Here is a 27,779-nt window from a genome sequence, read left to right on the forward strand (position 1 = left end):
GATCCTGTGGGAGGAGCTAGCCGAGGTACAAAGGGTAGCGTGCAGGATTACACTATGTTTAAGGAACTTTTGCACACTCCTTGAGTGGATGAGACAGACACACACAGACAACAGTGCAGAGCAGGATTTAATAAATCCCATGGTCTGGTTCAGCCAGCTGGTGTCACAGGAGTCCCGATGAGGGAGTATTGCTCTGAATCCCATTGAACAAATGTTTCCCCTCCCGACCTACAGTCACTCCTTCCAGTGGAGCATTTCAATAAGGTTTCATGGAAGCAAATTTTCTCTATTATTTTTTATTACAGCAGGTATTCTCCAGCGCAGGGGAGTGGGTGAGGAGGAGGGGAAAGAACAAATGCCTAATATCTGTGCAAGGTGGCCCCAGACAGCTATAACTGTGATCCTCCCTTTATACTACGTAGTGCTGGAGAGATTTCTTCCCTTTTGTTCTAAAGCAGCCAGTTCCTGCAGACGCGTAAGAGTCAGCAGAAATCTGAGAGCAAGGGTGCTGCTCACTGGCACTATAGCCTTGATCAACAAGGAGAGGAACAATCACTTCTTAAAGGGATGGGAAGGAAAGAAGGAGGGCAGATTAGAAGCCTGCGAGCATTTTCAAATGTAAACATCAGTTATAAATAATTCCTACCACAAATGTGTTTAGAGTCTTTCAGCTGCCTCAGCTTCTGGGACTTCACATAGTTGGCAAGGAGATATTTGACAAGGGGATAGAATGAACATACGTGTCTTGGGGATGTAACCATCTCTTGTAACCACTTTAAAATGGAGTCTCTGGGACTTGCTCCTGTCCCTCCTTTATTTGTAGAACAATATTCCTAGTAATACCAGAAACTGTATAAGATGACCGCTGAGTTTTCCTGATGCAGTGGCAGGAGCCAAGTACATGCCTTGCCCTCAAGCCTACCACCCTCAGTCAGCGTCCTGCCGGAAGTCCTCCTCCAGGCAACAGGAATCAGAGATGCCTTCTCTCTTCCTGATGCAGCTGCTCCTTCTTTAATCTACCCTAAGGGACATCCTCTGGAAATGAAAGTGTGGAAACATGCAGACATTTTGACTCTAAGTCAACAACAAATGGATGAAAGCAAGTGGCTTTAGTACAACATTAAAAACATTTCACAGTGTGTCACTTAAATAAGTGATAGTAGAGTGATTTCTGAAAAGGAGTACTTTCTCATCGAGAGTCTTCAGTTTGAGAATTTTCCATTCCTAGCAAATAAACTTGCCAAAGGATAAAAAAGCATCCTTGGAGACCTGACCTCTGGCACTGTTGAAGGGAGTCAGTAAGAATACAGCAAGCAGAAGGGGTACTCTCATAGGTGGCTCCCTTCCCACCATGACCACCTGGCCTCATAAGCCACAGCAGAGGCTGAAGGGCTGTGCCTGATTAATACCTGTGGTCTAGAGGCAGAGCCTGGTTTTAGGTCTGCTGGGAAATACAGAGTCAGCAGCAGGTCAGGGTACTGTCCTCCTGGTTTCCTTTGCATCTTTCATGATTGCATTCTATGGTAGTGTCCTGGTGATGCTTAAAACCAAAAATGTATTTCCTTCATTATTCAGAGAGGCAGTAAACTGCATTTAGGAAGTCAGGTGCATTACTTTATTCATGGCTGTAGAGCCAATGATTTCCTTTTCTGCAACCAGCAATGCTGCCCATTATAGGACTGTCAGTCAAAAACAAATTAGAGAGCATGACTTGTTTTTGTAATAGAAAAGTAGGCCTATATTCATAGGCTGGCCCACAGGGCAGGAAACTTAAAAGTTACCATTCTCCCTTTTAAAGAACATGTTCCTTGTACATCCTGGACAGATCCAACCTCTACCTGACTACTTCCTATAATGGGAATCTCCACCTTATTAGTAGACCAAGAGTCCGCAAACTTTACCTGTAAAGGGCCAGATGGTAAATATTTTGGGTTTTGCAGGCCTTAGGGTTTTGTTGTAGCTACTCAGCTCTGCCATTGTGTGTGGAAGCCATGGACAATATGTTCACACCAACAAATGGGTGTGGCTGTGTTATAATAAAACTTTATTTACAATACTAGGTGGTGGGCAGGATTGGGCCTACAGCAATAATTTTCCTAGATGGAGATGGATTGTTGCAAAATTGAGCCAAAATCTGCTCCCTTTTACATTAGACACAACCCTTTATATTCTTTACCATGCATTGCTTTCCTTAAAAAAATGTTTTATTGATTCTGCAACTCCACCTTTTGTATCTAAATTATTCATAACACACAGATTCTCTAACCTGAATCATTTTGTTCTAAAGACAGTCTGATTATTTGGTTCATTCATCCATTTATCAATCACTCACTGAGTGCTTGTAAAAGTGCTGGTGATAGAGAAATTAAAAAAATATTTGCTCACTGGGAGCTAACAGTCTTGTGAGAGATAATAACAAGTAAGAGGAAGAAAAGGCTGTGGTAGAGATATTCACTGGGCTCTTTGGGAGCACAGAAGAGTAGCAGCTGCCCAGGGCAGTGGACAGCAGGCAGACTGGGGAGGTTTCCTCAGGGAAGCCTTGCACTTGAGCTGAGTTTTAAGGAGAGGGTCAGTTAGTGCAAAGTGAGAGACTGCAGCTCTATATTTCAGGAACTGTAAGTCAGTCATTATGGCTGGAGTGCAGTGTGCTTGAGTGTGTGAGTGTTGGCATGGGGACCAAGCTGGAGGTGAGGCTGGAAAAGTAGGCAAGGGAGGAACATTGCCTTCATCTTAAGGTCAAAGGGAGTCAACAAAGGTGAGTGTGGTTCTGCTACAGTTGCCAAAAATATTTCATCAGAGTTCTCTGATTGGTACAAAATGTTTTATTTCATAAGCAAGATACCCTGATCTTAAGCCCCCAAACTTTGCTTTGAAAATACTGTAAGTTTGAATAACTGTGACAGTGGCTTATATTCACATCCAGCATATATATTTGCAACATAACTGTTAGAGTTTAGTTTGGAATAGAGTTTGGTTTTGGAATATTGATAACAGACACCTACTGTCCCTATTAAAAACAAGTTGCAGGGATTTTCCTGGAACTTATCAGAAGACTCTAAGTTAGGTTGTTGGACACTTGCAGCTTCTCTAGTTCCACGCCATGCCCCCAGCGGTGGGATACATGCCACCCAGATGCACGCGGTTCCCTGACATGTTCTCTGACATCCCTGGAAACTTCTTATTACAGATCTGACTTTTAACTTCCATAGAATGATGCTTTAGGTGTTTGTGCATGTTCCTTTTTTGTCTAAGGTGTGTTTTCCCTTCCCCTTTACTGCTTCCAACTAAACTTTCCCTCATCCCACAGTGCTCTGAATGATTCCCCAGCTCCCCTCCTTGCTCATCCCTCCTTGCCTCTGACCACCCAAGGCACCCTGTGCACACAGTAAAAGAATACAAGGCATTGCATCATTATTGTTTTACTTGTTTTTTCTCAACTAGACTCTGAAAGCAGAGACCAAGTCTTACTTCATTTTATGTTCCTGTTAGGTAGACAGATGGACATGAGTAGCCAGGGAATGGGAAGATAAGGTTCAAGGAAAAACTGCCCAGTTAGGGGGTCCCACTTGAAGACAACAAAGACTTTGCAGGGAGATAAATTCCCTGCCTTCATGGACCAGGCCAAACTAGTCCCAACCAGGTCCCAAGGCAGGTACAATTGAATAAAACTAAGAACTGTCCAAACCACACCTCATCATAATCTCATCAAAATAAAATAGTGGTTTTGTTCTCCCTCCCCCCTTAAGCCCACCCCACCATGGGCTTTACTGTGTGCATTTTGCAAAAAGTCATGCTCAGCAAGAGGAATGGGTGTATAACTAGAACTGTCAATCAAATGACATCACCCTGTCAATCAAGCAGGCAGCTCCCAGCTAGGTCTTGATAAACAGACCCTCCCCTAAAAGTTCAGGGCCTTTGTCTGCCTTGACTCTGGCCCACTCCTCTCTTGGAGTGTATGCAAATAAAACTTTACCTCTGTTTCATTATTGTGTCTCTGTCTTTCAAGTCTTTGTTTTTGTGGGACAAGAACCCAGGAGAACAAATTCAACCTGTACTATTCCCATGGAGCATATAGCGTGACACATAGTAACAGTTGCTTGAACCAGTGTTTGCTAAGTGAGTAAATGAATGCAAGAGTCAAGACTATTGACCATATGTCCTTAACCAGAGTCATTTTATATTTAGAGAATATAAATAGTAGTCTCTGTACTACTCCTGGGCAGCAACCTTAAGAAGTCGTCTGTCCTCTGATGACATTTGATTATTTCTTCCCACCTGTGAGATGAAGGGAGCTAGCGATGTGAAAGAGCATGGCACTCACCTTAGATGTTAGTTGTTGTCTTTGTGGTTGTTAGTAATAAAATCTCACATTTGTTTATAGCTTTAGAGAGGAGCAGAAGCAAAGTTTCAAATTACTTGTATTGGAGTTTGCCTGTATTATGTGATTTAGGGAAGGGGAAGGAGAGGCAACAGAAAGTGGATTTCCTTTGTCTAATTATATTTTGCTTTGGCCAGGACTAAAATTGCATTCCCTTGATACATATTCTCCATGTCTTTGCTCTTTCCCTTATCAAGATGTCCTTGGACCTGTCTCCATCTGGAAATGTCCTACTCATTCCTCAAAAACTGACTCAAAAAACATCTCTGTTTAAACTGCCTGCTTGGATCTCTTGGCATAGAATTTTATTTGTACCCAAATTCTACCACTTAACAAACAAATAGTATGTACCTGTGATTTATGTGCTTGTATTTTTTCTCCTCACTAGACCATATACTCCTGGAAAGCAGAGACTATATCCTTATCATTTTTGTGCATCTCTTGCCTGTTACCCACTCACACTGCCTTAGCGCATAGCAGATGTAGAGTAAATGTTTGTGGAATAAATGAATGGGTGAATGAATGAGTTAATCTATTGTCTGAGAAGAGTACTGAGTGGTAAAAGAAATGGGTGACAAGACTTGTTTTTTCAAATACTGCTTGCCAAATTTACATGCAAATGAAGAGCAGAGTGTACATTTCATTTACATTTGTATAATGACCACAATTAGAATAACAAACAACAAGAGGCTGTTTATATATCCAACTGGAATTCCTGAGGCTGCCAAATCCATCATAAAGCACTGTGTAGAAGGCTTTAATGAGCTCCTAGATGTGTCACACGTGGTATAATTTATCCTAAGCTTTGAAGCCCCCAACAGAAACTCTCCATAGGTCCCAAATGTCGCCCGTGTATAAAGGCACCCAGGAGCAGTTGGAGTATAAGTGGTGGGGATGGGAGTGCCATTCTATAAAGTCAGATCTGCTGTGGGCATTTTACCAGTTTTGTATGCTCCATATATTTCTATGCTGTAAAATACTAGACACTTTAGCTGGGCCAAGAGTGAAAACAGCAATCAACACAGAGAAGAGTAAGTTAATGTTTAATTTTTAATTTTGAAATTACTGGATTTTTGTGTCATCTGTGTGATTGGATCTTGTCATCTGTGGGATTGGAATAACACCTGAAACGTGTAACAAAATCTATGTCTTCATTTTTCTTACAATGGTACAGCTATATAGCTTCTCAGGTTTTGCGTGTATAACACAACAGTAGAGGTAGGTGCATACTACTGTGGCTGTATGTTTGGCTGTAATAGTTAATATCCAGGCCAGAGCCCAGAGGCACTAGTTCTAAGACTTTGCATTTGTTTCTTTGCATATGAGTTTTGATAGCCTTACACTACATTTTGTGAATGGTGAATTTCTAGAAAAATAGAGAATTTGGGTTATTATAGAGGTTCTTATCAATTTTTTTAGCAGCAGTTTAATACAAAGGAAACAGACTGAGCTGGAAAAAAAAACCCTCCCTATTAAAGAAGAAAAGATACTCTTGTAGTAGGGTGTTGTAGGGAAGGGAGGGTAGAAATTTCCCCAAGGTTTATAGGTATATGAAGTATATATTGCCAGAAAGAATTTTAATACAATTCAGGAAGATCCTTGCTTTGTGCCATGTATGATTACACTCTGGGAACCTGGAACAAGATACCAGAATTTAATGCCCAAGCTAGTTATGAAAAGCATGTTTTTTGCTTTAACCTTTTTACTCTTCTGGAAGCGAATTGTCCAGACCATCTCATCCTTCCAGTTTAATGAGGTGGCTAACGGGCCACAGTAGAAAATGACTGGCCAAAGTATGACAAACAAGCAAAAAGAAAAAGAAAAAAATCAAACGGAAAGGTCTGAAGCCGCCTAGGCTTTATGGTCTTTCAAAGAATGTTCGGCAGCACTGCCATTCTGTTGTCTCCTTGAAATGAATTGCAAAAACAATCAGAAAAGGCACAACATGAATCTGCTCTCAGGACAATGATTGTAATCAAAATAGGAAATGGTACAAATGTAAGCCATTCTCCTTGCAGTTTAAAGATGATAAATCTCTTATTCATCTGTTATGATCCAGGGCCTACTTGTGACTTTTATAGTTCTTTACACGCTTGGAATTTTAAAACTGCAGTGTAAAGGGGGCTACAGCTGTTCTCTTTCTGGTTTGGATGTTTAATCCCCGCCTGGAGTGTTGCACCCTGGTCTCTCCCTCCGCGCATCTGCAGCCGGACCTGCAGCCACTGCCTCGCACTGGAGAAAGTGAGTCCACCCTCGACTTGTCCCCTTCAAGTGACTAAAACATGGCAACTACTCCTTCAGGGGGCTATGGAAAAATTGAGGAGCATTCGCCCAGGGTTTTACTCCTTCTCAGAGAACTGAACCATTCTCATGATCATTACACAATTTAAAATGGAAGTGGGAAATGCAGTAGGTTTGGTCCTAGAGGACCCAGATTTTTATCTCCAATGTGCCTTTCTAGCAGAATGACCTTCCTTCTCCCAGCCTTTGTTATCTCATCTGGAAAATAATGGCATCACCCTTTGCAAGGGGCTGTATCTGAGCTAATGCCTGTGAAGGTGCTTGAAAGCTTTTCAAATGTTAAAGTGGTGTTCTGAGTTCTGACATGGGAAGGTGGGGTTCCTCACACCAACCTACAGCTCTCCTGACACCCATTGAGTGTTCCACAGTTTAACTCAATTCTGACACCATCTACCTGGAAGTAGTGTCGGATTCCACAGGCTAAGGGTTCAGTCCTGTAAGACTGCCTTTCACCACCCAACTTCAAATGGAGTCTCCAGCCCAGCCTGTGACCGGTGCTCTGACCGGCTGGCTGCAGATCAGGGGTTCCACTGAAGCCCTCCTTGGCAGCCCAGTTTAGATGGCAGTCACAAGCCCAGGGTGTTACACAGGATTTAGGAAATTCTGAGGGTTTTGGGAGCTGTAAGCCAGGAACTGTGGGCAAAGACTATATATATATATATATATATATACATACGAATAACTAAATATGTATTTCTTATAAATCACAATATCGCAAGTGTAAAATGTCAGTACTGAGATCTGGCAGTGAGGTGAAAAACTCCAACAGGAGATAATAGTCATTGTGATTTGTGGCCTTGTAGACTCCTGAAGTACTTTGTAGCTTTCAGCTAGATTCTTCCTGTTCATAAAAGACTCTTAACAGTGAATGAGGGCCCTTGGGAGACCCAGTTCTTCTAGGACACTTGGAGAAGACATCGGGTGTAGGAAAGTGATGCCTCTGCTGTGTCTGCGGGAGCAGTGCGGGCAACGCACTCTCCAAGGTGCTCAGCTCACACCCTGGGAGCGTCTTGTTTTGGGGTCTTTGGTTTTCACATACATTTTCCATTGTTTTTCAAACTAAAATTCCTCAGCGATGATGAAGATAAATACTCACATGCCCTAAATATTTACAAATACAGTGTATGAAATTGTCTGTTTATTGTCTCAACACTTCTCAATTTGAAATGCTTTCTATTCCTCACTGTAGTCATATTTTGAAAATGACATCCAAGCTTGGCTATCGATACAAATTTACCAAATGTGTCCCTCTCCTGTTCTTTAAGGAGCCCATTTCCCGCTGGAGTGTCCATCCTTTCAACTTTATTGTGTTTTTTGCCTACTGTGACTCTTTCTCATGGCATATACTTTGTTGGCAAGTAATCAGTTCATGTTTTCGCCTGTTTGGTGATGGTGCAATCCTGTTTTCTGTCTCACATTGCTCCTTCCCTTGAGCCTGTGTCTTCCTGCATAACCCATGTGCAGAACTTCTTAACTATAGGCATCTTTGAGTTGGATGTACTAATGCATCCACATTTGGGGAGCATGTTTTATTTTCTGGCTGTTTTGGTTTTGTATTTTCTAATTTCATTCATTTCTGATTTCTTTCATTTCTAATTTCTACAGAGGGAAAAATAGCTTTAAACCTGCCTTTCACCAGGTGGCCCCTTGATTTTAAAGAATCTCCGCACATTAAAATTCCATTTTTATGTAATATCATTTTAATAGAAATGCTCATTTTATGGAGGGAAAATGACTGATAAAAATTTGAATGATTCTTAGGAGCCTCTTATACCCTCTTTATTGCATTTTGATGTGGCTTAATTCATTAATAAAGGGGGATGAGTTGGAACTGTGGCATGTTTTATCTCCTATCATTATTCAATAAAAGAGAATATTTTTTCAATAAAAATTTTAGAGCAAATTTCCAATTTTCCTTTTCTGAAAAAATAAATGTTAAAAAAGGAAGAATGACCTTGGATTCAACTCCAAACTGGAATTTTAAAGCCATTCTTTCCATTCATTTACTTCCATAACAGAGCCATGGATGTAAGATATTTATTCTTACTTCTATTTTACAGATAGACTGAGATACATAGAGAGAAACAATGTGGGTTGTCCTTGATCACAGCACAGCAATTTCAACTCTAGGAACAAGGCTAAAAAACCAATTGTGTTAAATTCTAAACTCAATTGCTAAACATCCCCCTTCTCTTTCCTTTTCTTCTGCTACACCTATTTTTCTACCTTCCTATAAATATTTTGCAGAATTTACTTTATTTTAATCTCTTTAAAGGACTATTTAAAGACTATTGACTCTTTAAAGGACTAAGGTGATATCTTGCCCAACCCCATCACTGAACTGGAAATAAAAAGGGTGTCCAATTCCCCAAAAAGTGCACCATGTAATGGAGAAAAAGACCGTGTATGTATGTAATTCATTCTTATGTGATGTCATATGACTAGAGTTATTTTAGAGGTATGAGCAGAGTGTCATGTGAGCGTGGAGAAGAGGGTGATAAAGCCTGCCTGCTTGGAGAAGTCAGCGTGACGGGATGGAGGTTTTAAAGAATGAGGGACATTTGGAACTGAGGCTTTGAAGGCCAAGCAAACAAGCAGGGAAAAGGCACAGGGACACACGAGAGCAAGTTAGAAGGCGGGAGATCATCAGGGTGTGGTGCCCCACGTCTCTGAACTCTGGGGAGTTCCTGACTAGGGTAGGGAGGGCAATGAGGCAGGACTGGGCCTTGAAGCCTCAGAGCGTCCCGTGCGGTCTGGCCTGTTCTGGAGAAACGGGAGCTGCTCACAGTGTGAAAAGCGGTGCCGATGGACACCCGTGGGGTTTGAAAAGATGGCTCTGCTCGCAATGTGGAGGAGGGTGGAGTGAGGAGAGACTTGGGCAAATGGAGCCCATTGGGAATAGTAACCCATGAAAGGTGCTAGAAAGCCTTTGCCAAGGCTGTGAGCAGGGGAACAAAGGGAATGGGGTGGGGAGAGCTGGGATTTGAGATAGAATAGAAATAAGAAAAGATGCTTGGTTGTAAAGTAGGAGAGGGAAGGCATGTTTCTATTATATAAAAATCTAGAATTCTGGTAACACACACACATATTTAGTTTAAAATTGTGATTATTTGGAGCACAGCTCATTAAACACCTCAAATAATTGGTTTTTCTGTGCTGAACATTTATGAGCAAGGCAAATGACAAGGGAAACAAACTGAAAGCAATTTTATTTTCAAGGAAGCAAATCTACTTTTTGTCCTGGGGTCATTTCATATCAGTCCCACTTCGTACATCGTGGGTATCATGTTCCTGCCTTCTCTTGCCTCTGAGTATCCGCCTTCTGGTTGCCCTGCAATCATGCACTGGGGCACAGCAACCCCTCCTTCCTTCCTGCCACTGACAGGCCACGCAGCTACACCCTGGTTGGCCCTGCCTCTGGGCTTGGGGCACAGGTCCTGGGCTGTCTGCTCCTCTGGCTGTAGTGCAACTCTTTCAGGGCAGAGACTATTTTCACTCTTCTATCTCTCAGAGGGAGGGCACCAAGATTCAGTGTCTCTAGTATGTTTCCCACAGAGTCTATGCAATTAAAATACATGATCGCCCTAATTCTATCAATACCCATACAAGGACTCTTATCACTGTTTTCACAGATTAGGAGACTGAGTGCTGGATCACATAATGAGAAAGTCGATGCTTTTTATACTATTCCATATTACGCTCCTAGGTCTGTATCACATTCTGGCCTAGTTGGATGCTTTCAGTGGACATTTAGTTAGCATTTCAACAGAGGGGGATTTTCTCATCAATAGGTAGCCCTCTATCATGCTTGCTAGTGAATAGGGGGTCCACTGTCCCTGGAGCATATACCTCATATGTCTTTCAGCTTTATTCTGAGATAAATGGGGTATTGTGTGATAGTTTGAGAGCTTCACTGTGCTGCTAATTCTATTTCTATGGGATTATGTGACACGGGACAACCATTGCTGACGATGTAAACATTATGTCCTTGGCTTCTCCTGTGGTAGGTACACATGTGTCATGTCACAATAAGACCACAGATCTCAGTACTCTTTGAGTATCAACCTGCTTATTAGCAGAAAATTCAGTCTTTTCCTAGGATCCTTCCCTCCAGCTGTTCCTAGGAGCCCCTGTCAAGCAAAGTGGGTCTCTTTGTGCTAACTGTCTGTCATGAGCCACAGCAAATTCAACAGTTCTATGGGTTGATAGACCTTATTAGGGAAACTGAAAGTGAGGTTCAGCAGGATGTGTTCTTGACGAGCACAGGTAGGTGTGCTAGGTGCCGGGCACTGCGCTGCACATTCTGCTGGCGTACGTTCCAGGAGCAGGACCTGCTGCCTTGTTGATCTCTCATCTTCTTAGCAAACGCATGGGAGGAAATCTCCTCCCTTCCTCCCATCTAGGTTCCTTGGCTGGTTTACTATTGGCATAAGACAGATTAAGAGGAGAAGCACAAATTTAATTTTGTTATGTACAGGAGCCCCAAAGATAGGAGGCTGGTCAAAGTGATCGAAGTGGCAAGCTTTTATGCCTCCTAGACAGGAAAACAATGAAGTTGTGAAAAATTGACAAGACAAAGAGGTTTGTTTGGGCTTGAGGTAGCTGATTAGTAAAGAAGTAACTAGGTTTGTTTATATAGCCATCCCCTGTCTGAATTCCCTGTTGCTGCTGATAAGAAAGCCTTCCACTCTCCTGCTACAGAGAGGGTACCTTTCACATGGGAGATTAATTTAATCAAAATAATCAATATGCTAAAGTGGCACATTTTGGGATGGTATCTTTTGTTCCCCTTTACCAGCACGAGAACAAACTCATCATGGGGGCCACCAACAGACTTCCGGGCTTTCACAGCTGGGGGTCTGGGAAGCCAGCTTCCTTCTGCTGGGGACCTTGGGGCTCATGGTAACTTACAGCCAGGGTAGGAAGGCCAAGTTATTGTTCAGCCCCTCCAGCTAGGAGGAGGGGAGAGCTCCCGGTTTCAGCTGATACATTGTCCAGGCCAGTCAGTGGTGGTTGATAGAAACATAATGTGAGCCACATATGCAATTTTGAATGTTTTTTTTAGCTACACTACAGAAAGGAAAAAAAGAAACTGGTGGAATGCATTTAAAAAATATATTTTCCTTGAATCACTATATCCAAAATATTATCATTTCAACATGTAATAAATATTTAAATTGTTATTGGGGTATTTCCCCTCTTCCCCGCCTTTTTTTTAAATACTAAGTCTTTGAAATCAGGTGTGTATCTTACACTTATAGACTCTCTCAATTTGGATGATAAGTTTTCTTTGGAAATACTTTTTTATACTTCTATTTCATAAAATTCACAGTTAAAAAGTAGATTTTCATACCTAAATTGTTCCACATATACCTTATTTTCCAATAACTAACTGAATTGTAAGTTTTTAAAATTTAACTTTTTAAAGTTAAGATAAAAAATTAAAGTTAAAATTAAACTTAGTTCTTTTGTTGCACTTGGCACATTTCAAGGGCTTGATAGTCCTGTGTGATTAGTGGCTACTGTATTGGACACAGAGAGAGGTCCTGGGCTCATCTTCAGGCATTCCCGGTATGTATAATGTTAGTATTACCTGGGACCCACCAGGTCTTAAATATAGTAATACAACAATTAAACACAGAGAGGCAGTATATCAAATCCCAACTCTGAGTATGAACTCCAGTTTTGCTGCCTGCTAGCTATGACGAAATCACTTCACCTCTATGCCTCAGGTTAGTTATCTAGAAGAAGAGATACTAACACTTCTCTTCTCAGTTGTAGCTAAGACTAAATAGGAATGCCCAGCTCAGAGTGAATTGTCTATGAGGCTCAGGTATTATTGCTTCAGAGTTTAAAAATCATTTGCTTCTTACTGAAACCTTATTAGTTGGGAAAGAATTATTATTATTATTTTAATTGAAGCCTAGTTGATGTACAAAATTATATTGCTTTCAGGTGCACAATATAGTGATTGAACAATTACATACATTGCAAAATGCTCACCATGATAAATGCAGTTACCAACTGTCACCATACAAAGATATTGCAATTTTATTAACTGTATTTAGAAGGGAAAGAATCATTCTCCCTCTTTATAAAAGAGCTAGGACTTGAATCCAGCCCTTCAAAATCTAAGCCATATCATCTGCTTTCCATATCATGGTTACCATCAGCAGCAGCCAACTCTCCAGGTGCTGTTCTTGGGGCTTTACGTTTAATAGCTGTACTACACCAGTTTTTCCCTGCTGATGTTAAGGAAGCAGGGTCTGACACAATTGTTCATATTTATAAACCTGATGCACAAAACTTAGAGAAAAAGCTGGCTTGCTTTCAATACCAGGGATTTAGTCTTCCCATTTCTCACTAAATATTTGCCTTTCTACTTCCCCAAACACTTATTTAAAAAGAAAGTTAAAGTCTTGAATATTAATGTGCATTAGTTCTGCACATTGTCTTGGATCAATAGAAGATCACAACAAAAGAGCATATCCAATATTTAATTTCAAGTTCCCATACCATTTATTAAAGAATGTATGTGGAGAGTGATTTTGAACTCTAATAATCTCCAGCATTCTGTTTCTGGCTTCCTTTCATTAATGCACAAACAGAATTGTCTATATTTATAACTTTTGGGATGCTCTTTGGGTGTGTTTTCAGACTTTCCCTTGCTTTGATGATTTGCCAAAAATAGGTGCTTGCCCCCAGGTATCACTCCATTCCATTGCATCTTGACAATCTGCTGCTTGTCAAAGCTGCACAATAGTCCTTTGTATCCATGTCCCGGGAGCCCAGGGAACTGCTGAGTGCATCAGGTAACTTGTGCAGTATCTGATTGAACTTGGACTCCATCACACCATCTCAATGAATCAAGCAACAGTAAATCAAAGCTTTGCTCTGTCTGGTCTCTCACCTCACAATACGTTTTGATTTAAGGGACTTTGGTCTGTGATCATCTCATATTTTATGAGATGATATCCTGTGAGTACAGGAAAGAATGAAACAAAACAGTCAGAGGAGAAATGTTATGAAGAACATAAGCAAGGGAGATAGGGACGTCCTACATGTGGTATCATGTTGGTATTGGTAAAGGCAAGTACCACAATTGGTGCTCTGCGTAATAGCTACTTCAGTGACCTTCTGGGCTGTCTCAGGGATGTTTCATGGAGACAGTCATAAAAAATTTTATGCCACAAAGAATTTTGTAAATGTTTCCATTGGCTTCTAGGCAATGGCAATTATCTGTGATGCAAGTATCAGAATAATTTTTTTCTTGTAAACAGGCAAAGAAAAGCTAATATGAATTGGCCTTTCTCTGCAGAGTGATACTAAATAATAAGAATACTTTAAAGGATTTTTTCTTATTATCAGGAACATATACTTATTGCACAATATTAAGGAAAGATAATAAAATCACCCATAACTGCCCCCACTAAAGATAACCATTTTTAATATCTTGCTGTATTTCCTTCCAGTTTTTAATATGCATATATTTTATAACCTAGTTATAATTGTGCTGTATAGAGTTGTTTTATATCTTTTTTCTTTTAACATTATAAAAATTTTATATGTTATTAGGTTAAACATTGAATAGACTGTCATAAATCATTTAGTCTATTACTGTATGTTGGGAAATTTTGGTTGAGTTCATTTTATTTTTCTATTTAAAATGACCCTGTGATGAAGTCCTTTGAACTTTTATCTTTTGACACATATTTGATTATTCTTTTAGTATAGCTTCCTAAAAGTGGAATTTTGGGGGAATAAAAGGTATAAACATCTTTAGGGTTCATGATACATACTGACAGAATATTTTCTAGGCAGATACATACTGACAGAATATTTTCTAGGCAGGTTTTTTAATTCATCCAATTTTCTGTTCCATCAGAAGCATATGGAGTGCCTGGGAAGACAGATTCTTTAAATAAACATACTAGCATGTTGATACCAGGTACACGTAGTTCACTTCAATGAAGTCACCTTGGAAAGCTATACTTAGTGCAGTTGCCTTTGTGTGTGCCATTACTTCAGAGATGCACATGATCTTGGACGCGGAGTAGCTTTACTCAGTTGACTATCTGTTCACCAGTTTGGGTTCTGAGTAATATTTCCTGTTTTCAAAAATTTCATCATCTGTTCTCAAAGAATACAGATTTGCTACCCTTGAAGATATACAAATGTGTGAATTACCAGCTGTGAAGCTGCATCTTGTCAGCAAGTAGCAAATGACTTTGGCTATTTGGTTTTCTTCTTCAAGGACTCTGCCCCTGCTGAATGCTGCTGTGACCACCAAGGGGATGCCACAGAAAGGCTGGCAGCGAGGAGAGGGAGAGGGACCAAGGACAATGTGGTCTGTGCTGTCCATAGCCTCTTCCCTCAGCAGTGTCTAAGTAACTGTGGCCACTTGGCTAATTTGATGCAGAGAAAAAATTGAGACCTGCAAGTGGGGGATTAGGATAGTGTGTTCATGATAAGATGATAAAAAAAAAGAAATAATTTGGTTTCTCTATGGAATATGTTATAGAGGATTTTACTGACGAAAGACAGATACCTTGAGGCAGAGAGAAAATGAATGAGGCAAAATGTTAATAATTGGGGAAATCTATGTGAAGGGTATATCAATTACATTGTATTATTCTTGCCATTTTTCCATAGGTTTGAAAAGTTTGAAACTGAAAAGTTGAAAAAAGCAAGTATCAGTAGAGGAGAAAAAAAGAATAGTTTTCCCTCTATCCTTCTAATTCTAGCTGAGATCCCTCTGTAATAAAAAGATATAAAGAGCAGAAAAACAAATGAATTACATATGAAAAAAACAGGAGCCCCACAAAGATGAGACTCAAAGAAGTGACCAGAGCAGGCAGCTTTTATACCTTTTAGCTAAAGAAACAATAAGTTTGTGTAGAATTGACAAAGCAGAGGGGTTTGGGCTAGGGGTAGTAACTGGTGATGAATTAGCAAGGTTGGTTTATTATAGCCTTCAGGCCTAAACTTCCTAAACTTCCTGTCTTTGGTGATAAGGATGTCTTCTATTCTCCCAGTACAGGGAGGGTACCTTTTACATAGGAGATTTATTTCCTACTTTCAGGGGGATAAAGGAAGGTCAGAGTGTCCTTGCACTGGTTTTTCATCAGGTACCTGTAATTTAAAATAATTCAAAATGTGTCAACATGGCATATTTTAGGGTGACATATTCTGAACCTCTACACACACAAACAACAGCAAAATGCCCTGAAGGATGATCAGGGAATAACTGAGAATGATCAAGTGCACCAAGGCAAATGTGTATCAGAGCACATGATTTTCATGAGCATAGGTGAGCATAGGTGGCTTCCTTTAGGATTCCTCCTTTGGAAGTGGGACTTCTGAAGAACTATTTCTTTCAGAAAAATATCCCATAGCAATTCCACAAAATACATTTTTACAGACAGAATTTATTACTCTAAGGTGGACAGGTTGGGAAGAATCTGTTTAGATACCTTGAAAGACCAGTTAACACTTGAGATCAGTAGCACTAGAGATGAGCAGAGCGATGCTCCTCATCCAGATGCATCAGCTGCTGATGGAGGGGCATAGGAAGCAGTGGAAGACCAAGGAAGTTGAGATTATTGGCGCATTTAGGGCATGGACTAATATACAATTAATAATATTCAAATTGGTCTGGTCATCAAGTGTATATCACTTCTCCTTTTCAGCCAATATGTCTCTTGTTTGTTTCCGTTCATTCTTTGAAATGTTACAGAATAAAATCCCATATATCTTCAAAATGACAGAGAAAGCATACACATCCTTCTGTCACTGAACTTTTGATTTTTCATTCTTTTGGTGTGTAAACCTTTGCAGAAGTGATTATATTAGGAAATACTCATTTGGACCAAAGTGTAAGAGTGGCTATACTGTCAGTCCCTGTGTCAGATTAATATTTGCAGGAAAATGTTTTTCAATATGGTAAAGGAATGATTTTCAAACTTTAATATGCATATAAATCACCCAGGGATCTTGTTTAAAATGTAGGTTCTGATTCAACAGATCTAGATCTAGGGAGGAGTTTAAAATCCTGCATTTCTCATGGATTTCCTGGTGATGAGGATGCTGCTGTTTCAATGACCACATTTCAAATAGTAAGTTGGGGACAAAACAAGTCTTTGAAGTTAAGCAAGGCATTAAGCTCTTTGGATCCTGGTTTCCTCAATTGTAAAAATGGAGAAAATGCATACATGATGAAATTCCTTTAAAACTGAAATGAAATAAGCTTTCTGAAAGTATGGTGTAAATTTTGCTTTCTCTAGTATTAATTTTTTTTTTTTTAACTAAAAATCCTTCCTTTGCACGCAACCTATAAACAAAGGGATGGGAGCCAGGGGCAGTGAATTGTGCTGCAATATTGTTATTCAAGACTCCTGACACTAGTGTTGAAAACACGTGCAAAAGTCATTCCTAAGGACATTGCTACTGACATATTAAGAATTCTGAGAATTTGATACTTTGTTGAAGAGCTATGAATATTGACTAGTTTTTTTCTGAGAACTTTACTCCTTTCCCTTCAAGCCCCAGCTAAAATAACCAGTGGCTGTTTAGTGTGGATTTGGGAGAAACGGTCAGTGAAGCCATAATCTAATAATTGTAATTATATTATTTTCAAATACAGTCTTGAGGCATTGTGGAATGGGAGGAGCCTAATTTTCAAAGGACAAAGACAAAGCAATTGATGAGCTATTGAATATCAATAGCACTTTGAGAAAATAGCTGTGTAAGGAAACAGGCAGTGCTAAGATCCCAACCCAAATAAAAAACAAAACTCACAGAATATAGAAATTCTCTTGGAAATTAAATTTTAACACTGAAGTTAAAATTCAAAGCAGACAAGCTTCATTTCCTAGTGATGTGATGAGGATTTTTTCATTTTGTTTTTTATAGTGGTAAATTTCTGGACAATGGCCAGCAGTGATAACAGAACAAGTGGTCATTATAATATCATTATAATATTTACATTGGAGTTTTGGCCTCTCTGTGGGTTTCACTTAGGTGCTCATGGGAAAAATGGCGAACACAAACTTGCAAAGAGGCTGAAGGGGAGGGGCCAAGGTGGATCCAAAGGGTTGTGTGAGAATGACAAAATGGGAGGGAGGAAGCCAAATAAAGCCCCATAAAAAAATCACAAAGTAAACCTCTGCAGGCTGCAAACCAGCCTTCGGGTCAGCCCACTCCTCTGTCTTCTGAGCATCCTTTCCTTTTGCTTTGCCAAATAAAAAAAAAAACCTTTGTGGCTTTAATTCTCTATCAGGTCTTTTGTCTGAATTCTTCCCTTCCAGAAGACAAGAAATGAGGAATTCCACATCCATAGCCTGGTAACAACTACAGTTATATTACTAACTAACCTGAGGGAAGGTGGTAGCGATGATGGTGTTCTTCTGGGTAGAGTGGGGGAGAAAAGAGGACTATTTGAGCAAGGCAAAAATTAAGCAAATGGTCCTTAGGGAAGCCAAGATTGTATTTTATATAAAAAACTTAAAATATTTATAGCTTTCATAATTATGACTATACCAGTCTAACATATATTTAAGATTTAATTATTGATTCCTTTCCAATCTCATGTACAATGAAAAAACACTAAGTATTTTCTTCTCTTCTTTTCTTTCCATGTTATTATTAATGCGCTCTGAGCTTCTATTCATTTTTTCCCCACTATTTTTAAAAATTATGTGTTGTTGTCTATTTTACTCTGTATCTGAGTTCCTCCTTGCCCTGTTGCCAAACCCCCTTGGCAGGTGGCAGCTGAGGTCTTGAGCAATGGCTACTGGCTCAGTATCTTATTAGACGTGTGCATTGTGTTGAGTCATTTAAGGGGAGACATTACAAAGGATCCGGAGGAAAGAATAGAGATGTTAATAACTAGTAATATCAGCCATACCACATAGGACTATCTTGATAAGGATTGTGTATCATCAGCTTTATAATTTTTAAAATTTGCGTTTATATTATTTGCCCATATCTGTATAAGGTATGTGAATAAGGTTTAGTGATACACATGGATATGCACATACGCTGTGAGTATACTTGGTAGACCTGGTGTACTGTAGTCAGTTTTGAAAGAACAAAGCAGCAATGGTCATTTTATAAGCTATTAAACTAAATAAGATGAATTTGAAGAAGCATGTCAAACTTGCTGAGAATATTTATTGCTGCCAGTTGAGATTAATAAAGTATAGAACGTCTGTGCTAAAGATGAGCCATAGGGAGAGCCACCTCACCCACTGGGCGACAGGCCTCCACTTGGGCTGCCACAGTCAGGCTACGGCCCCTTTCCTGGGATGTCTTGGTGGTCACGCCCGCTTTCCAGAAAACAGCTTTGCTGCATAGTTTGAAGTCACTTCATTTTTGTTTTTTGCCTTCGAGCAGCTCTCAGTTGTTTAGTTTTTAAGAAACTATCCTCTAATTCGTATATAAAGTCTTCAATTTGTCCAACCTAGAGGAAGTAAACAGATACAAAATTTGTTGTTGTTTCCCTGGGTTTTGTGTACTTAAAAAAATGGTGAGGTATTTAAAATGAAATGGCACATGCAGGTCCATACTGGAACAGAGCTGGAAGAGATGGAAATGATTAAACATGAAATCCTCCTTATGCTTCCCTTGTAGGCTCCCCTGTTTTGGGAACATGAAGCAGATGTGCAGGAGTTTGCTTTACCACTCAGTCCTCTGTGCCGGGTGTGGGAATGGGGAATTATCATTACATGCTGTATTTAATGGTCAGTAAAACCAGGAAGTTCAAAAAGAAGTGGTGAAAAATAAATTACTCAGTTATCAAAAGGAAGAATGAAGACAAACAAATCAACTCCCTCAAAGCCAGAGATTCTGACACGCCCAACCAACTTGGGAGAAAAATGAAAATTCTACATTGTCTTAGCAAGAACCATGTCTTTTTTCAATTCAAAGGAAATTTTGAAAAACAAACACATTTTCTTTAAAAATGGCACACTTTAAGGAATAAGATAAAGCTATACAAAACAATAATCCTTAGAGAAAGCTGTTAGTCTTTCTCCAAGGAAAACATAATTATTCAATGACAATTCGTTGAATGTATTATACTGTATGTCAGAAAGAACTATAGAATAAAACAGTCTCTCTGTGCTGAGTTGGGCCCTCATGAAATTCACAATGCATCCTTAACCCTGACTCCCAGGACCTGCCTATTGTATTAGCCTGAAGAGCCCATAGTCGTAGTTAGCTGAAAGCTACAGCACTTACTATTCAAGGTGCATGAACATATCATCTACTTTAGATAAAAGCACTTACAGCTCCAATTTTGAGTTCTACTTTTAAATCACTTGATTTATCATTCAGAGTAACATCCAAAAGATAATTCATATTGTCAAAAAGAGAATAATAAATGCTAATAAACTCATCTGTATGCTGTGTTTAGGTTTTACGTCACACTGGTGATGAAAACTGCCCATTGGTTTCCTTAAGAAAATAAGATAACTTATTTATATGAACAGTTCCTTCTGAAAACCTAATATTACTTCAAGTAAATTTCTCCAAACGTGCATTGTTGTTTATGATGTCTGATCATTGAAGCAATCATCAAAATAATTTGGCAGAATATTTTTGGATCCTGTCATGAAGACAATGCATTAGTCTATGTGTCCCATACATTTATGCTCTCCAACTTACACCATAATCATAAGTAAAAAACTAACATAGAGCACAATCAAAACAAACAAAATGGATGGCACTTTCCCGTTACTTCAGTAGTTGAGTTGATGGCTTGCTCATGTTATTTGCACTGGAAATCCATCATTTAAATCAAAGCTCGTTACAATTAGAATGCTTGCAATTAGCCCCAGTACAATTTAAAATTACAATCCTAATGCAACAGAAAAAGCTTCTTTCAAGGATACAGAAAAAATAATTGTTTTTAAATGTTCATTAGGTGGCTGAAGTCTTTTTCTTTTTTTTAATTGTATTTAGTAACAACAGTGTTGACAATTGGGTTTCTTTTCATTAGAAAAGACAAAAAAGAAACACAAGATGTGCTCTGGAATAGAGTACCCCTGAATAAAGCTGGGAAGTCTAGGGTACACACTACATGCATGTCTCACCTGGCCTATGTGTTCAACTCCTACCTAGTGTACATGCTATCCTTTCAACTCAGTCTTCTAATGATACTGGAATGATCTTTCTAAAATGGAAATTCAGTCACATTTTCCCCTTGCTTAAAAATACCTAAATGGTTTCCCCAGTCCTTACTTACATTGGCTTACAAAGCTCTGTGTGATCTGGTTTTACTTGTGCCTCTAGTTCTGTTTCTGTCAACTCCATTCGCCTCAGCCTTGTGGTACATCTGTTATCTGAGCACAGCCGTGCAGTGTTCTCTGTGCCCTGACCTCCCTAACGCCACGCCCTCTGATAGAACGCTCCTACCTATTCTCTGGACTTCAGGTTCAACATTAGTGCCAGTGCTCAGGGATGTCCTTGATAGCCCAGACCAAGTTAGGGTTCTCAGTAACATAGCAGCCCATTCATCTCTTTGCATAATATAGTTTTTTATTTGATTGTTTATAATGATTTACAATATCTGTCTCCCCATCTGGGCTTTAAGCTTCAGAAGGTAGGAACTAGTTCCATGTTGTCTACTATTCCCAGCACCTAGAATACGGCAGACCCTCAAGAATCCTACTATCTGATAATAGAGCTGAAGACATTCAGAAACTAATGTATTTTTCCTTACTCAAAGTGATGCCTGGTATGGAGCAAAGCAGAAGGCTTTCTTTTCTCTTACAAGTTAAAAAATCACTACTTTCATATCCTATCACATTATTACCATTGTTTAGCTTTGACACTCTCAAAGCAAGGTAATAACAAGGCATGGTCTTCATATTTGAAACAGCCAGAGGTAGAAAGACCACTCACTGGATAAGGAGTTGGAAGTGTTGAATTCTGCTCTTGGCCTGGCTTACAACCATGATCTATGACCTGAGAGAAGTCAGTTGGCCATTCTGAGCTTCAGTTTTCACCAATTTTTGGTGAAGAAAGGATTGGCCTGGATAATTTCCAAGAACACACCATGTCAAAAAATTCCATAACTTGTACTCACTTCAAATCTAAGTTAGTTCAGCCTTAAGATGAGCCTTCCCATTTTTTAAATCAGAGGTTATTCTCTTATATTATACCATTAGATGAATGATACGATATGCAGTAAAGTAAATCAATTTTAGCTTCTGTACTTAGTGAAGTGTAGGAGAGCTGCTGTTTTTAGTAAAGCTGGCTTTTTATTTTCTTTTTTTAAGTCAAGGAAAGAAAAATGCTGGTTGGAAAGAAAATAGACTCATATAACTAAGAAGAACAGATTGCAAATGACAGAAATTTCTATAAAGCCCTGAGGGAAATAAAACACAAAGAAATATGTAAGCATGTAAGGAAGGAAATGAGCCAGTTTTTGGAACAGAGGCCTTATTAGACTTTCTTTCTGGTACAGAATCTACTTACTTAACTATATCAGATAGTCTACTTGGTCATTCTGGGTCTAATTTTCCCATTTGCAAAGTGGGCAGATAACATTTTCTTGTGCCAGTGCTGACTTGGCATTGTAGAGATATGGACATTAGACCAAATGGGCTTGCGGAGAATTTTGGGATGTCAGATGACCAAGGGGAGCTAAAGTCTAATTAGGAAGGAAGACTCTCACTTGTCATTTGACTATTAGTCATAATCAACATCAAAGAGTAAGGGAATTGTTGTCAATTATTTTCTCAGGAGCTTTTAATTCTTATACACAAAAGTTTGTCAGTCATTTATCATAAATTTTAAAAGTTGAAAAACGATGACTATGAAACTCTAAAAGAGAACACAGCCTGAGAAGTATAAGAGACCTCAAAATTGAAATTCTAAAAGTACAAGAACAAATAATTCTAGTAAGGAAGAAATGTGGAGGTAACTACATAGAACAAAACATAATACTGGAAAATTTCTAGTCAGTTCAGATTTCAAAGGAAGTTTACTCATTCTTTCCTGCAAAGATTTTTTGAACATCTACTAGGTATTTGACACTGTACTTGGGTGAAAAGCAGAAATATCAAGGTGCTTGCTTATGAGAAATTCATATTCATGTAGGTTAGGCAGTTAATGAAAAAATGATTGCAATAAAACATAATTGCTTATATAATAGTTACATACAAAAAGTTTTGTGAGCAAAAGTGTCAATGCAGCAAATTCTATCTGAAGGATGTGGAGGTGCATTGGAGGAGATAGGAGCTGGGTCATTGCCAGGACAAGAAATGCATCCCAGACAAAGGAAATGGCACCCATAAAAGCAAGGTTGTGGAAGAACATGGGCTATTTGATAGGGATGAGTTGCTTGTAACATAGAATGCCCATAGATGGGCATGAGGGGCCTGGGAGTGGAGATACATACAGCAGGAAATATAGACTGGGGTCAGCTTGTAAAAAGTTGAGAATATTTAGCTAAGTGATTAGAAAGATAAATCTGGTACCATTATGTGGAATGGAAAGCAGCCAGGGAGACTAGAAGCAGGTGAATCAATTAGGGCAGCAGTGCAATAGGATATGGAAACTACGATGAGAGCCTGCATGAAGGATTTAAGAGACATTTAGAAAGCAAGAGCTATAGAGTAGATGAAACATTCTGTGTGGAGATAAGAAGGCAGGAAAAATTAGGAATGGCTGTGAAGTTTCTTTGAGATGATGACATCTCAGTGAAGTAAATTATACCATTGGATGAACAGTTTTAGAAAAAAGAAATGAGCTTGATTGGTGACAAAGATAAGATAGAGAAAAGGTCACATTATCAGGAATGAATTAAAAAATCGAGCTGTTATAACAGCCTAGAATGAAGTAAAACTCCAAATTAGAACAAAACAAAAACACACCATTTTTGTAGTCTACCATGTGAGAGGTATTCTAACAGATAAAAAATGCTAAGAGGAACAAAAATGATACTTTCAGTTATTCAGAGCCAAAATGTGGTTATGGCAGAGATATGGCTTGCTGTAAGTCAGATGTATCTGGGCTGGAATCCCAGATCCAGCATTTTCTTGCTGTGTGACTGGGCAAACGCATTTAATCTCTTGGAGCCTAAGTTTCCTCACCCATCAGTTATTTCAAAGGATCCTAGTGAGAGTAAACTAAACAATTTATGTGAATTATTTGCAAAGGTTTAAATTGCTATTATTTAGTAGTAGTATTAATACTTGAATCTGGAAGTGTATGTTCAGTAAATAGAAAAAAAAATTAATGAATAAAAAAAAGTGAAATAAAAAGCTAAACAACTTTACTAGAGACCATATTTTTGCCTGTACTCCGTGAGGTGTGTTGCCTCAGTAACTGTGCTAACTATAGTTTCTTATACATCAAAGTCTTGAGATTAGGTCTCAAAATTCAACTTTATAAAAGGCAGAGCTATGAGGGGACAGAGATGGGAGGGGAGGAATGTGAGTTTCTGATAGTATGTATTAGCTGCAAGTCCAATATAAATCAACAGTATTCTGTGGTTGCCTTCTTAAAAATCGATTATAGACAATGCTTACCAATGTTTACCATAATATATATATATATATATATATATATATATATATATAATGTGATATATATATAAAATATGTATATGTAATGTGATATCTAGCCAGCTAGCTAGCTACATACAGACACACACAATGGAATATTACTCAGCCATCAAAGAAAGAGAAATCTTGCCATTTACAACACTGATGGATCTTGAGAGCATTATGCTAAGTGAAATCAGTCAGACAGAGAAAGATGTCTGGATTAATAAATAATAATGATGTCTCATTAATTAATGAGAGCAGATTGGTGATTGTCAGCAGTGGGGGTTGGGCAGTATGGGTGAAAGTCATTAAAAGTTACAAACTTCCAGTTTTGAAATATGTAAGTTGTGGAGATGCACAGTATGTTGGCTATAGTTAATAATACTCTATTGCATATTCAAAAGTTGATAAGAGAGTAGATCTTTAAAGTTCTCATCACAAGAAAAGAAATTTGTAGCTATATGTGGTAATGTATGTTAACTAGATTTATCATGGTGATCACTTTGTGATCACATAAATATCGAATCATTATGTTATACACATAAAACTAATGTATGTCAACAATATCTCAATAAAAAATATGAAAAACCTCTCAAGTAAAACGTGTCTCTCTCAAAGGAGACAATAGTTTTTTCCCTTCCCTGCTAAAGCCGTGTCACATCTGGGCTATTATGCTCAGTTCTGGGTGTGTCCAGGGTCTTACTCCAAATTGTATAAAGAAAAGTTGAAGTGTCTGGAGGTGTTTAATATGGAGAAGGGAAAATGTAACAGGAATCTGTAGTACCTAAGTATATGATGGTGGTTACTTGGAAGAGGTGGTGGTTATATTTTGTATTAGGTCACACACTGGAAAGCGTGATGTCTAGAATTAGAGGGTAAGTTTGATTCTTGATTCTTCCACAAGTCATGTGACTTAACTTCTCCACTTAAATTTTGTCATCTCTAGTGTAAATAACTAATCATATTAGCCATAGTCTGCTTTACAGGGTTTTTGTGAGGATTAAATGACTTGAGGTTTGTGAAAAGCTCTTCCACAAATGGCTAAGCCCTCCGTAAAGATTGTAATACATCGTGCAGTGCCTGACCGTTTCATAATAGGTTCTCAATAAATACTTGTTGAGTCAATGAACAACTGAATGACTAGTTAAATGAGTGAAAAAGTAGGTATTATATCAATATTAGATATAAACGTTTTTTCTTAACTGTGTAAAAATGAAAAGGACTTTAGGGCGAGGTATGGTGACCCCATCACCAGAGACTGAAATTCAAACATTAGATGACTCCTTTGGAAGACATGAAGTATTTATGAGTCATATGTGAACTAGGGGTTGGATTAAATGAACTTTAAAAATTGATTCCAACTTTAAAGTACTAGTTCTATGATGTCTGGTTCGGCCTGGATGCACTCTACGGAAATGTGCTCAGTGGAAGGAGGACATTGCGATTTACCTTGTGCTGCGTGGAGAAGCACTATGGAGATGAGAGGGATCGACCACGTCTGTTGTAGTGTTGTGTATAATGAAGGTACTGAACTGGTTAATATAAACGCCTATAGATATTGGGATTCTTGGGCCTCCCCTATGTCCCAGTTATAAAATCATCATACCTATAAGACCTACATTTCCTTCTCCAGATGTATCAAAATTTTATTTTGCATCCCAAGTGCCCCTATTAATGATTAGCTTCATAGCAGAAGGTAATTCACAGCACACTGCATTTCCTTTTAAATCTATAACTGCCCCTGATTATTTGCTGGCACTTATATTTCTGTTCAGTTAATCATCTTATATTTTTTCAGTGTATCAAAAGTTATGATTTTCTACTGGATTCCAGGATAAGATGCAACATGTTTACAGATTTTAAAATGCTATATTTTCTCACATACAACCACCTCATAGTCATTTTCAATACAGGCATGCTAAAAGTTACTTGAGGATTTACTCAATAATCTTTTGCTATAAAATTGGTCTGGATCTTATATGTAGGTGAAAAATATGGGGCTGCCCTTGGGTCAGGTGACTCTCTGCTCATTTGAGAGCTTCCTTGTGAAGAAGGGTTCCTACTGACCGTCTACCATTTTGTGATGCTGACTGTGGCTTCATTTGCACATAGAACCAAACTATTTTCATTTGACAATTGAAGACATGTGAGCTGGGGTGAAAGCCATACTACTTCCTTCTGTTTATTGTGTGAAAGCTGATCATGAGACCAAGGGCATTAAAGGAAAAAATGAATTTTAGGACGATCAAGAATGATGAATGGTAAACTAAGGAAAGAAATGACAAGAAGCTCAACATGAGCAAAACTGGTGAGAGAGGATAACAGTAAGGAACTGCACAGCAGTAGCCTGATACAGCTTTTGAAAGGGGAGCCATTCAGAGGTGGTAGAGGGGAAGGAAAGTCACTGTGGAGATGTGGGTGGCCCCTTTCCTCCCAAAGTCATTTAAAATCAAACATGACTGGGAAGAGCTGAATTGTGCTCCCTCAAAATTCATATGTTGAGTCTTAATCTGAGTCTTAACCTCAGAAAGTGAATTTACTTTGACATAGTGTCTTTACAGAGGTAGTCAAATTAAAATGAAGTCATTAGAGTGGGCCCTAATCCAAAATGACTGGTGTCCTTATAAAAAGGGGGAAATTTGGACACAGGCACACAGGGAGAGTGCCATCTGAAGATAAGGGCAGAAATTGGGGTGATACTCCTACAAGCTAAGGTATGACAAAATTGCTAGCAAGCCATCAGAGGCTAGAAAGGCATAGAACTAATTCTTCCTCATGGCCCTCAGAAGGAACCAACCCAGATGACACTTTAATTTTGAGCTTGGAGCCTCCAGAACTGTGAGATGATGAATTTCTGTTTAAACCACTTAGTTTATGATACTTTGTTATAGCAGCCCCAGCAAACGAATACAACTATGAAGCCATAAAGTGAATGGGAGCTCAATTAAGTTCTCATTTTCTCCTCAAACATGACTCTGATGCTTTCTCAAATTCACTTTCCCACTGGTTGGTGCTCCCTCCTTAGTTCCCACTGCAAAGGTTTAATGCACACCTTGGGAATCAAGGTGTTTTCTTCTCAATAGTGGCAATGAGAGAAAGCTGACGTCAAATATGAAAGCATAGTTAAATTGCACTGAGGAAGAAGACACTAGGCTTGAACTGGAACTTCCTATTGGATTTCATGTAGTCTGGACCAAGGAGAGAGGATTAGGTATGTTTATAGGGGTTCGTTTGCATTTGTTCCTACCTCAGGAATTGGGTTCTCAAAATATTATTTATAGTAAAGCTTTTAAAGATGTTTAAGAAGAAAAATGGTAGAAGACGAAATAAGAATTGGGTTCTTCAAGAATAAATATCAGGTTTGTATGACTGTGGTGATGGTTACAGAATGAGAATGTGTTTCCAGCGATTAGCAGTATAGACCAAAATCCTCTGGGCAAAGCAGACACTTGCCTCCACCACAGTGGATTTGATAACATTAGTTTCTTTGCTCTGTTCCCATTTGGTTTCCAGACCAAATGCTTTTAAATATTTATCATCCAAAA

General features: G+C 38.9%; 1 protein-coding gene across 1 annotated transcript in view; it reads right to left on the bottom strand.

Annotated features, from left to right (window-relative positions):
• Positions 1-19,040: 19,040 nt before the first annotated feature.
• Positions 19,041-27,779, bottom strand: part of SPATA16 (spermatogenesis associated 16) — a 203,872-nt gene continuing 195,133 nt past the window's right edge. The window contains exon 10 of the mRNA XM_036930913.2: positions 19,041-19,139. Within this exon, the coding sequence (XP_036786808.2) occupies positions 19,041-19,139 (99 nt within the window). The remainder of the gene's footprint in view (positions 19,140-27,779) is intronic.

The sequence above is a fragment of the Manis pentadactyla genome, chromosome 1 (assembly GCF_030020395.1).
Source record: "Manis pentadactyla isolate mManPen7 chromosome 1, mManPen7.hap1, whole genome shotgun sequence".
Lineage (NCBI taxonomy): Eukaryota > Metazoa > Chordata > Mammalia > Pholidota > Manidae > Manis > Manis pentadactyla.